The sequence below is a fragment of the Antrostomus carolinensis genome, unplaced genomic scaffold (genome assembly GCF_000700745.2).
Source record: "Antrostomus carolinensis isolate BGI_N321 unplaced genomic scaffold, ASM70074v2 scaffold11719, whole genome shotgun sequence".
NCBI classification, from domain to species: domain Eukaryota; kingdom Metazoa; phylum Chordata; class Aves; order Caprimulgiformes; family Caprimulgidae; genus Antrostomus; species Antrostomus carolinensis.
The window spans coordinates 172869-186190 of record NW_010340759.1 but is presented as its reverse complement, the minus strand read 5'-3'; the positions used below and the strand labels follow the sequence as shown (position 1 = coordinate 186190).

Genomic DNA, 13322 nt, shown 5'->3' with positions numbered 1-13322 from the left:
GTGAAACCTAATTTATCCACAGAGACAAGAAGATCATAGAGCAGAATTTCTCCTATGACCTCTTGGTAAATAATGAATGGCAGTGCCCTGCCTCTTTGGAATCACTTAATTGAGGCTGACAACTCTTTGTTGTATTACAGGATCTAGCTTGTCAGGAAAATTTTAACTTATTTATGAATATTTCATTAACCTCTAAAGACTGGCTGTATAAAATCGAGCTCCTGCCAGGCCCTGTCCTGTTGATGCTGTATTCAGTGCTAATGTCATCCACTGCACATCTATTACACCTTCCCTCCCTTCTGAGCTGGACCTTGGAGCTTATTGTTGATGGCAGCAAGAACATGTTCACCAAAGGTTAAAATGCCAGGTTTCTGTTTTGGCACCAGAACTGAACATACGGTATTTGAGAGGAATTGCTTTTTGCTTTTTGTTCTGTAATTTCTTGCTGACAACTGAAGAGGACCACAGGCATAATCCCAAGAGGCTAAAATGGTCAGAGCAGTCTTGGCAGGACCTTGTAACCTTTGCTTTTTTGCACCAGGACAGAGATTTTCCACTTCTTAAGCTTTAAAAGCCCACAGCTTGTTGTCACAGGAGTGCCTCAGGAAGAATAATTTAACTAGAAAACCTTAAATCTGCTTCTTTCTTTGGGGAAAGGTTTGGGGAACAAGACTCCTTCAAGAGTCTGCCACTTCCCTGAAGGCATCTGGGAAGTTCTGTGAGAGTTCAGAAAGCACCTTGAGCATGAAGCCCTGCTGGCCCCCCTCACCCTGCCTGTCTCTGCTGAGATGTGCCAGAAAACGGTGCTCCCAGCTGTAGTGAACTGCAGAATCGGGCTGGAGATGCAGCAGGAGCGAGAGCTGTTCTTAAAAGCACGTTGAAGTACAGGCTGTGGGTTGTTCCATGTGAGTCAGAGCAAGAGGATTAAGTTCAATATTCAAGTCTAGTGCTGAGTGAAGGCTCCTTTGCTCTCTTACAGTATTAAGCAGAGATTGATTCCACTGTGTTTATGTTAGGAGACAAAGGACAAAAATGACTGTAAGATTCCTCTTTGCTTTCCCCTTTGATCTTCTTCCTAGGTGGTCAATGAAATGCATAGATTCTTCTTTGTTTATTATGTGATGATTTTTCAACAAGAAAACTGATGGGGGTGCAAGAGGTGGGATTACACGCAACTGTTTAATGAGAATTTGTTGACTGAATGGTCCAGAAACTCCTCAAAGATGTATTTCCAGGAAACAAACTGCATTCAGACTTTGTGCAGAGGAGGTATGACATCTTTGCAGATTTATTTCTTGCTTTGCTTGTGAATTACAACTGCTAGAAGCCTCACTTCTAGCAAAAGTACCTACTCCTGCATGAAGGAAATGACCTGTGTGATGCTCTTCTTGAGAGCAGACAACTCCATTGTGCCAGTGCCGCGGACGCACCGGACGAGATTGTGGCAAATTCAGCTGACACCTTGACAGGTTCCCTAAAGAGACTGTTACTCTGTGTTTTGCTGTTCTAACCAGGAGTAATGGGAAGGAGTTGTCAGCCATTTAAGGCTAATTACTCCCGAGTTTCCTTCTCTCGGTGGACACCAGCTGTTTTGCTCTCCCGAAAGGGAGGAGCTTTCGGTAGTAATTAAAGGAAACAGTCATCTACATGCTGGTGAAAGTGGTGGAGCGAGGCTGATAACAGCAGAGAGGCTCTGAGCTGAATGAACATGGAAATTAGGTGATCCTTCTTCAGAATGAGCTGTTAGAGCAAAGAGAGGTTTTTTTGGATGTGGAGTTGTCAGGGATTTTTGCTGTCGCGCGGTGGCAGTGAGGTCTCATAGCGGAGCCTGGACTGGACAGGGCTGCAGCAGGTTGGAGGGGAAGAGATTCTATGTCTGCTTCTTCCTCTGGAAGTGAGAGTTGAAATATGTAATTATACTTGAATAAACTCATGGGTTTAAATTAACATCTCCAGTTCCCTTGCTTGCTGGGTCTCTTGCATGGGATATTTTCTCCTCTTCCCCTCAAACTTCCCAGTTTTGTTCATCTTGAGCTCTGAGCCACCTTCCATCCTGATGAAATGTCCAGTAGTGCTTATTCCCAGAATGTCACAGCTTTCACCCATCCCAGAGTACCAGAAAGAAATAAATACAGCATAAAGTGGGGAACAAAACTCAAGAAGACAAAACTGTCAAAACCACCCTGAGCTGGTACCCACATGATGACTGATGTTGCACATTACCTGCTGTTGACATGAGGTCTGTGCTGGTGACCAGAGCAGTTGCCTTCAGACGTGCTGTAGCATCAGCAGAGCATCTGTCCCTCAAACAGAAGGGCAGGCTCCTTCCAGAGCCGGTGTGTGGTTTTATTATGTACCATTTGTGGATGAAAGGGGCCCCAAGTGTTACACTGAAGGGGTCAGTGGGAGCAATCAGGCTGTTCAAAGCTGCAGGGTTTTGCACACCCTTCTGCACCCCCAGTTGAGATACCAACTCTTGGTCCTTAGTGTGTTGCTGCAGAATAATGGTATCAGTACTGTCACCTTACCCCCTGTTCAAGTAACAGCCCTATTTGCTGTAGATTAGGAACCAAGAGAGAAAATAAGTGTTTTCCTGATTTCTTTTTTCCTCTTACGTATTCCAGACAGGAGTATTTGAAATGGATCATCTGAATACGGGTTAAGCACTTCCAATTAGACATTATTGCTCATCAACAATAATCTGCTGCTGCGTGGAGCACCTGTGGGTGTGGGGCTCTGCAGTTCTGCTGGGGCAGGATGCGGAGATGAGCAAAGGGAGGTGGGGGAGTGGGGAGGGTGGGCATCTGGCAGTGTTGGAAGGTGAGAACAGACATAAGCAGGGGCAGGAGTCCTGGGGCAAAGGTGCATGGTAGGTATTTGGGGAAGAACGTGGGGTTCTGAGCATCTGAGCTTGTTGGGTGGGTTGTGCAGGAGGAGTCTGGGGGTTTGGAGGGTGTGATGTGATGATGCTTCATTCTTCATGTGCTTTCAGTGGGGCATACAGCTCAGACTCGTGGTTGATGCTGCTCATACATGGTAATTTTGGGACCCCTGTGGCATTGGCCTTGTTTTGCAGAACAGAAACTGTTTCACCATTGTGATTACATATGGAAACCTCAAGATAACAAGTTTAAATAGAGTGTCTGTGCCTTTGTCCTCTTCAGCAGCTAGCAGCAGAGCTGTGTTCCTTTGCAGCAGGGCTGAATTTGGCTCACTGAGCTTATCTGGAGTTTCACCAAGTTGAGATTGTGCAGCACAATGTAGAGGGGAGATGTTTGAAGAAAAGCTGTGGGCTGCCTGCAGATTGGGAATCAGAGGGGAGAGAGGTGAAAGCTCGTTAGGGCTCCCTTGGGGTAGATGAATTAGTTAATGACTATGCTGTGCTTTGAAAATGCAAATGCTGTGTCAGAGCTAAGTCTGATTATAATAATCAATCTTCCTTTTGAGAGGGTGCTGGAGATGGGGAAGGGGGAGAGGGATGAGACTGGGGCTGAATTTTTAAATCGCAGATCTGAGTTTCTCCACTGTCATGAAGGAAACCTGACGTCGTGCGAGAGCTCGGCAGAACTGGGGAGAGGCAAAAGGTGAATTTGAAAGGAAAAGGTGAATGATCCTTGCGAGCACCAGTGGCTTCTTGACAGGCTGAAGTTAATTTTGTAATTTTGTTCCTTCTGATTGTCCTGCCTGGAGAGGGAGGGGTTGGCATCTGCTCCTGTGTGTGAGCTCCCCCTGCTAATGGGAAAGCCAGAAACTGCCTCATAAGCAGGATCCTCCAGGGATGGGAGAGAGGGGAGGGTGGCTGCTGCAGCCGTCCAGCAGTGACAGCTCCTTCTCCCTTGGCACTTTGTTCGTTTGTAGCAAGCGTTCCTAGTAATTACGCCTCTTAATTTAGGTGAGCGAGTGGGAGAAAGGAATATAAATTTGTGTATTAACTTTAGAGATTGGAAATAGGGCAAGCGAACCTTCTCTCTGGGAGATTATATTTGGAAATGAAATAGAATGACATTTGGTATAAACTTGAAAAATTGCTCTCTTTTTACTGCAACAGGAGGAGAAAAACCACAATCCAGACTGTTCTGGAGAGAAGCAGAAGTCAGCATATGTCCATTTCCCAGTTTGTGTGTATCTACAATAATATATATGCATGAATATGTTTTTAGGAAACTCTTTGCTGGAAGGTTTCTTCTAGCCCTGTCTTCTCAGTGTTAAAAGCACACCAAGTTTGTTACAGATTGGATAACCCATAGAGACTGGCAACTCTGATCCCAGCTAGCCTTTGTCATAAAAGAGGGGAAAAGAAAGAATTTTTTTTTTTTTTTGCTTTAACCAAATGGGAAATAGGTAGTTCTAAACCACTTTTTATTGAATATCTGATTTTCTTTGGCTTTATTGCTCTTGTTTCACAATAGCATCAGGGATTACTTTTCCAAGAAAATGAACCAACTAATCCTGGGATGCTTAGCCTGTTTCTAAAGTGCAACTAATATTTTGTTTTGCAAGTATTGTCCTATTTCTTTGAATAGGAGTGAAGTTCACTAGGAAATCTGGTGAGGCTTAGTTCTCCTCATGTGTGCTTGTCTGCAGATCGTTCGGGGGAACAGCCCTTCAGAAGATCAGTGGGTTGGGCATATGGAAGGAGTGATACTGTTTTTGCTGAGCAGAATGACCATGGAAGTGCTCAGCATGGTGTCTTCCTACCTTGTGGTATGGCTGGACACCCAAATTAAATTTACTGGTGTTCATGTATGTTGGATTTCTGTCCTGATGCCAGATTTATAAGCTTGTAGACAACTGGAGGTCACCAAGCTTGCTGTGCTGCTCTGTGGGAAGAGAGGCAAATAAGATCCTTAGTCACTGCTACCTCCTTTAGAGAGAAGCACAAACAGCATCACTAGAATAACTGGTGTATCAAGCGCCTGGGGAACACTAGTTTGCCTGTTTCAAGCCTCAACATATGGGTCATACTCTGGGTCCCATTCCTCTGTTCTTGTCTATTTTAATGTACAATCTTCCTTTCCAAGTCTGCTTGGTTTTCATACATTTAAATATTTATGTATTTAAATAGCTTCTTGAATTGTGTTGAGACTTGTAGTCAAACACAACTTCTCAATTCACCTTTCCATGCTGGCTCCATGCAATTCAGTTCCTATTTATCTCTGCCTTTTAAAATGAGCTCTTTTGCTGAGGAAGGCCTTTCAAAGAATGTTGCATCAGCCCATTGTTAAATAAACCTTTAGACATTTATAATGGATTCAGCATTTCCTGCTTTTTACAGTTCCAAGAATGCTGAATGACGTGCAGACACACTTCATCAGGATAAGATTGCTGTATCAGCCCCTCACTAAAATGCACTCATTATTCAAATAATAACTGTACGTCTCCAGCATGTGTTCTGTGAAATACGTGTACATGATGTGGGCGAATAAACCAGCCCCTTTTTTCAACATGCAAATTCTAACTTTAGCAGTGATTTGAAATACTTGAGATTTTGAGTCCTTTACTACCCAAAATGAGGCACTTGAACAGTCATTGGTCATGATTCTATGATTATTTTGGGTAGTGGTTAAAATTTTCAGAAGTTCCTAAATGTGGTTTTCAAGGAGGACTGATTTGATTTAGAAGTTTAAGTCCCGTGATAAAGTCTCTTTTTGAAGATGGAGTGTGGACAGTAGGTCAGTAGGATGCTTTGGAAAAGCTTGTCTTCACGACTGCTGAAGCCCACTGGAATCAAGTGGGAGGAACACCAGGTCCATGGCATCGTGGAGGCTCAGAGTACTTGTTTTGGAGGGGACAAATATGGGTCAGAAATATACCAAGAAAATAAACTCTCTCAAGTTTTGTTTCTTCTAGCTGTCAGGAGATGGGTTTATAATTTTATGTTTCTCATGTCATCTCATATCTCTCTAAATAATTCCTACAGAAGAGAGAACCAGCAAGGAACACATTTCTTACACTGCTGTGGGTGTTTGCTATGTCATTAACACTTGGAGGAGAACCACCATCTTGAAATCCTGTCCAGGCAGGTTTAAAATTTAGGCTGAAAGAACAACAATATTTCATTTAATTAAACACTAGACATACACTCATCCATGTTCCTCCTTCCTCTCTTTCTTGGTTTGTAAATAATGGTGACAGTATTTATTTTGGAAAAAGTATTTGCATTTGGGGTACTTGTGTATTTGTGGAAGTGGACATTCTAAATTTATTCTATATACTGGATGTGTCCTGATCACTTTCTATTGAGAGCAATAAAATGGACTGAAATTCAGGCTTATGAAATGAAAGAGAGTAGAAAAGGTTCAGAATAAAACGGGTTCACGTTAGGTTGAGAACAAGAGGCTCCAGTGTATTCTGAGGACAGAACATCACATAGTCAAAATGTTAAATACCTGTTTATGTGTTTTATTCACAAGCCATGGGCTCTGACATGACTCATTATTCTGCCTTTTCTAGTGCCATAAAAACCTTGGATAAGTAAAAAAAAATATAAAAATAATAACTTGGTTTCTTTTCAAGTTGCTAATATATTCTGTATAATGGGGATATCGCTGGGGGTCTAATCCTGGGCGATATTAACCCTGAAGTTCCTACAGAAGTTGTCGGTACTTAGTCCTTCTTGTGCAGTTTTCAGGACAAGAGTTACAATGCTGTATTTCAGAACAATGTTCTCTCTCTACTCTCGATGCTACTTAAAAGAGCCAGATCAACATGAAAGAGAGCAAAAGGATCCAAGCCTGAGCGAGGTCATTTGGTACTGCATGAGGGAACACAGCAATGAGCTCTAATTTGAGCAGCCCTTTTCCCCCTCTCTGCTAGCTAATGGCTTCTACTAGTTTAATATATTAAAAGTAATAAAAGTTTAAGTCAACCAGTTAAATAAAATTATCAATAAAAATTGGAAGAGTTTAGAGAGGAATATTGAGTTAGTCCAAAAAGCAGACGATGCCTGCTGGAGGTGGCATCTGGTGAACAGGGAAGGCTAGGAGTGGAAATTAATGGAGGAAAAGGGATGTGATGGGAATTAGGCAGAGAAAACAGCAAGAGGAGGGTGGGTTTTCTTTTCCTTATCCCTCCTTGAGGCTGTTCTTTGCCACTGGTACTGAGAAGACAAGTGGACAGGAAGGGACAAACTGCCACCATAGTGAGCCATGTTTATCGCAAGGTCCCCAGAGAGATCATGTTCTGCTTGGGTTGTCCAGCAGGTGAAACTGCAAGAAAGAGGAAGGTTTTATCAATGCATTCCTAATTTTTGGCTCTTTTTTGCTGTTCTCTTCATTCTTGCTTCGTGAGGACCTATTTGCCTGCACTGTGCTGCCTTCGGAAAAAGCGGAGTTGGATCCCTACAATAAGCCACTCCATCTTATCTCAACTAACTTTCTTTTTGCCCTGGAAAAGGCATAAATAACATTTTTAGTATCTTCTGTGAGATTGGCAGGCCAGGGATGTTTTCCTCCCTGAAACCCTCACAATAAAAGGAAACAAATAGCATATTTTGAATGAAATACCCAGTACCTTAATGGTTTAAATTTTTCATAATAATTCTTTTTTTTTTCCCCTCCATAAAATGAGGTTTTAACAACAATAATTTGCTGTGGCACAAAGTTGTGCCTTGGCATGAACTTGAAACTCTCCAATAGTTTTAATCCAAGTTCTGGGAAGCTGGTCCACATCAACATTTAACTGCTTGAGCCAGTTTCATCTCTAAAGACATCACCGTGCCCGCCTCTCCCTTTTCCCCTCTCAGGCACATCAGATTTTTAGTCCAGGTAGTTTTGGCACTTGAAAATTAGGAGAACACAAAAATGACATAAAATGCCCTTACAGTTCTTGTGCCCTTCCCTCCTCGTTCTCCTTCAACAGCTTATTCTTAGAAACCCAGCAGAATCTCATCACGCCGCTACTGAGCGTGCCTGGCACTAATTTATCATGGCGGTGTATCAGGCGAGACCTGTGCTGATGCTTTCTGCAGCAGCGCTCACTTCAGCGTGTGTGCATTCACTCTGCTGTCTCCTTTTCCCATTACACACTCCATTTTTTTCATCTCTATGCAGCCAACACAAGAGACCCCAGATCACAACAGATTACTCGCCCACCCCCTCCGTCCTCCCTTCTCCCTTGAGAAGGCGACAATGATTTATCTGCTTGTGTCAGTGAGCAGGTGGCAGTTGGACTCAAGGCTGAGCCTGCTTAGCCTATGATAAATAACATATTTACCAGCCCTTCCTTCTTCAGATGCTGTCCACATGCAGTCCAGAAAGCAGCACAAAACTCTTAAACAGCAAACACATCCAGGCTTCTGCAGACCTGGGAAATGGGAGATATAATGAGTGTTTTCCTGCTAGAAGTATGTTGGAATTGAAGCCTGCTCCTCATCCCGGTACCTTTTATTCACATTCCTGGAATTATCTGGCGTGCTTGCTTTATCCCCAGCCATCTGTGATGGGCTGAGCTGGGAGAGATAAGCTCAGTAATCAGAAAATTGAAGGAAGCATTTCTGGCTCTGATAATCTTATCAGGCAGCTAATATACATTAACGTTTGCACAGCCTGATGATGCAGGTGGGCCTTCGCTTATTTTTTCTTGCTGAACGTCTTTTGACAGGCAGGGGGAGAATGCAGGGCTTCAGGAGAGGGAGAATAATCCAACCATTCCTTTTCTGCCCTTTCCTCCTAACATTGCTGCCATGTTCTATCTGTCTTTTCTGGTAAGCCTGGAAGGGCAAAGAGGCAATATGTCAAAATTTCAGTTCTGGCTGAGCAGTGTGACTGCACGTGTCAATATACTCCTCTTCCTTGTAAAACTGAGGAGTCTCTGCCAGCTTGCTGTCTTTGCAGGAAGTTTGCTTTTGCAATGGGATTTTGCTCTACAAGTCTAATCAGTGCTGTTGAAGGGAACAATGTATTAATGGATTCTTTTCCCGATGCTGAGCACTGAGCTCTCTGTGGTTGTAAGTTCTGCATCTAGAATTGGGGCTGGATTTCTTACTCTTTTCCTCCTGAGTGAAAAATACATTTTCTGTCAATAGATTTATTAGAGGAATTAGTCACCAGGTGCTAAAAGACAGATGACAAAAGGAAATCCAAAATCTGAATGATGAAGGTAAAGGAGGTCTAAGCTGGGAGATAGTACTGGAACAGAAGTTTGAGTATCCTCTAGATAATTTATCTCTGTTTACACTTCATAATAAATTATTTTCTGAGGGGTTTAGAAACAAGTAACGTATGTCGTTTATCAATCTGTGCATTATCTTGATAGCTGAATTAGGGATGCAGATTCCCATAAGTCAGGGATCCTCGGAATGGTGGAGTCTGGGTAAGAAGTTTTCACGTCTGTAGATTTTTGAGGTACAAGAAAGTCCCTTCCCAAGCAAGGCCAGAGGGAGAAAGTATTCTTCTTTGTTCCACCAGACCTGCCTGAACAGCTTGAGCTGGAAGTGTATATTGGAAAGTGCTGGAAATACTCCCCAGTCTTTTGGATTCAGTGTATGTGTTTCAGAGTTGTCCTGGACAAGACAGAATAATCCTGTCCTTCATTTCTTCTGGGGAGGAATTGAAACTAAATGAGGTTGAACTGTCAATACTGAATCTCTGGTACCAGTGAGCAACTAAGACCACACAGATAATTCTCTGCATTCCATTATCCATGGGGACAGGTTGGGGAACTGTCTGGAAGAGAAGCTTTGCTTCAAAAAAATCAACCCCTGTGCCTTGTCTACCTTGGAGAAAATGTTGGGGAAGGGAAAGGGGACTGCAAAAGGGAAGCAGGGTTAACTGAGGTTTTGACTTCCAACACGTGAAGAGTTGCTTCATGTTCATATCCTGGGAAAGGTCTGATCTGTGCAGAAAATCACAATTTCCTCCTCCTCTCTTTGCTGTTCATGTGTCTCCCTTATTAGTACTGGAGGTACTAATGCCTTTTCTCTTCTGCAGCTGGAAGTGGAGATGAAGGTCCTGAAGTCTCAAGAGTGCACAGCTGAGCAAAGTACCGTCATCACCAAGGAGGAGGTTGACATGCTCAGGTAGGCAAAGCAAGGGGAAGGCTGAGAAAATTCCACTATTTTCAGTGGAACTAATGAGAAGGGAAATGCCCATGGTTTTCACTCCCTGCTCTGGTTATTGCCATCTCATGGTGCCTCACCAGGTACAGGACCTCACCGTGCTACAATGTATGAAAAAGTATATGCATGTAGACTGCCTGTGTACACAGGCTGCCGGCTGTTCAGGGAACAGCATCTGTCAGAACATGTTTTCCTTGCATTTCTGAAGTAGGATGTTATTTTTCTGAGCACACTTTTTACTTTCCCACCAGCTTTTATGGACATGAGAAATCCACGAAGCATTAACAGGAAGCCTCAGCATTGCCTTTCCTGCATTTAGATGCTTTACAAGCTTTTCTATCTTTTGAAAGGCAGCAGGCTCTTTTCTTTTAATGTTTGGAGTCTCTTTCTCTCTGTTAGTTCATAAGACTGGCTCCTGCGTCACTATTCCCCCTGTTGACTTTCTTTCCCGTGGAAACAGCATTGCTGTTTGTTTCTTATTTTGACCAAATCTCGACTGCAAACACAGGATCTGTTGGCGAGTGTGTGAAGAGGTTTAGAGGTTTTGTAATACTGATGTGTGTGTAGCACTGGAGATAAAAGAGGGATGTTTCCCCTCGTGCATTGCTGCAGATGGCAGAGGGGTACCTGTTGTGATTCAGTGAAAGAGAAGTTACAAAACAGCATTTCAGCAGAGGATACATGAGCATTTACAAAAGGTACAGTGAAGCCAGGCAACCTTTCCATGTATTTATTAAAGCATTTACAGCTTCCATTCCAAAGCAAGTGACACAATAAATACTAAGCACAGAAAAGTTCATCTTTTTCTGAATGTTTAATAAAGTTTCTTTTATTTAAGCTCAGGAAATCAGATCTTGACAGGCTGAGTTTTTTTATTATCAGCTGAGGTAAGACTTTGGCTGGAGTTTCATTTCTTAATTCTTTTATATTCTCAGCTCCATCACTATAGAGTGTTAGTGCCTCTTAGGACTGAAAGCAAGATTTTGCAGCGAGCAGAATCTTGCAGGAAGCAGAAATTACTGGCCTTTACGTTATGACTTTGCTCCTGTGCTTTGCCTCTGGAGTTTGTTTTATGGCTTTGATAGTCCAGTTCCATAGCAGAGGGGAGATGTTTGAAAATGACACATGTTCAGCTAAGCTATTCCAATACGTTTTAGGGCTGTACACCTAATCTGAGGGACTTGCTCCTATAGTTCCCTCAAAATGGTGTAATAGTTCTGAAGACCCAAGGCATACATTTCTCTTTTTTATTCTGTCATATGTTTGAGTTCTGGTAGGGGATGGTATGCTATGGCTTCCCCTTTTCAGAGGGATAAACCTGTCTCCATCTGCTTTTGTGTATTGTGGATGTTTGTTTGAACTGAGCTAATTCAGGTTTTTCATTTGCCTAAGGCGCACTAGACCCTCTGAAACCTGATGTTTATATTGCTGCAGAAATATTCAGCACCTCCTCAGCAGCATTAAACCCGTCACTCCTGATTAATAATATACCTCTCTATCAGTAAAGCCAGCATCCTGCTTGCTGTCTTCTGGGAGCAATTTCTACAGTACCTCCTTGGTCTCTCCCTCCCTGGGCTGGTATGGGCTGCAGCACCCTTTCAAGTAGGAGACATTAAGTCTCTATTTTCACCTCCAAGACTCATTATTTGGTGTTTATCTTCACTGAGCAGCATTTGCCATCTATTAACTGAGCAGCTTCAGGAACAGTATGTGTAGGGGGAAACAGGTGGATTGCCACATAATTCAGGACCACTTCGTATTGCTGCAGGCTCTTGGAAGCGAGGCCAGACATCTCGTCTGCTTTTGCTCTGGTTTAAAATCTATTTCTTGGCCAGGGACAAGTGGAGCTCAAGAAGTACCTGCTCGTTACGGGATTGTGGTGTTTGGTTCTGCTCAAAGGTAGCCCTAAACTCCCCTAGATTATGTTTTTTGCTCTTTGCTTTTAAATAATTTCTTTGACTACGAATATCATCTCTCTCCTCCTTTTATGAAATTGTGTCAAACCTTTCACACCAAGTATGACAGAAGTACAAGCTCTTGATGGTGCAGAGCTACTCTCCAGTGATGAACCGTACACTGAAAGCTGCTTCAGCAGAGGCTGAGCTTCTGCAGTTGTTTCACGGTGATATTTTCTCTTCTCTTTCCCATTTCAGTACCGCGTGCTCCTGAGCTGTGGATGCAGAGAGGCCACAGTCCCAGGATCTAATTCCGGGCTGGTTTTTTTGTCATTTTTTACTGAACCAATTTTTATTGTTTCAGCTGATTTAAATACTTGTCCCAGGCCCCGATGCTAGCCATTTAGCTACAAAGCTGTTCCAAAAGGCTTTGGATTTGTTTGTTTTAAATCACCCTTTTCACTGCTCAGCTCTAACTGTAAATGACTTGGTGCAATGTTCTCTTTCTGCTGGAGCTCTCTTCGCTGGAGAATTGAGAAGCCACTCCCTGCTACTTTTTCCTTACTGTTGGCTACTTTTGCTGCCTCAGATGTCTTCTCAAACTCTCAAGCACTCCATTCAGCATTGTAGAATCAATTCCATAAAGATTTTTTTTCCCTATGCTTCCAGACTTAAGCAGTCAAAGGACATGGTTGGACCTTATTTTGAGTTTCCAGTCATTTTCTGTGCATTGGACAAGAAATTGGGCCAAGTTCTTCCTTCATAGAAGAGGCTCCTTCTCAGAGTGCAAGATAAATCACAATCTTCCCCCAGGCTTTTGGGGTTCAGGAATGATGTGCTGTGGTCGACGCCAAAGCACTACTCGTGGCTCAGCTGGATGTGTCCTCTCTGTACAGCAGAGGCGGATTGTGTAGCTGTGATTAAAGAGCAGAAGGGGTTTGGAGAAGAATAGAGATTAGTACAGGAAGGGATTAGATCTGCTGTGCTCACCCTCCTCCTGTGTCCTTGTGGGCTTCAACAGGACCAGTTTACTCAATATTCCATAGCTGCCAAGGGGGAGCGAGCAAGACAAGCTCAACTCTTACTCCTTCCTTTTACAATACGCTGCCAGAAATTAATTCTGGCAGAAAACAAGGGGATGAATGCAAACTTTCAAATTGGAAAGTGGGGAAAGAAATACCACAGTTTATGAGGGAGTTATTTCCATTTCTGTAGTTTATTGTGGTCTTTGAAATCCCATTAACCTACAGTCCGATGCGTCTGCTCTTCTGGGCTGAGCCCAGCCTCTCCAGTTAGCTGTTGTCATGAAGGAATGTGAAAAATAGAGGAAAAGCAGCAGAAGCCAGCGAGGGGAGTCTGCAGAGCAGGAA

The 13322-nt window shown here is 43.1% G+C and overlaps 1 protein-coding gene across 1 annotated transcript in view; it reads left to right on the top strand.

The window, feature by feature from the left end:
• Positions 1–13322, top strand: part of LOC104531400 (mitotic arrest deficient 1 like 1) — a 317456-nt gene that overhangs the window by 140051 nt on the left and 164083 nt on the right. The window contains exon 5 of the mRNA XM_029087049.1: positions 9930–10018. Coding sequence (XP_028942882.1) covers positions 9930–10018 — 89 coding nt within the window. The remainder of the gene's footprint in view (positions 1–9929; positions 10019–13322) is intronic.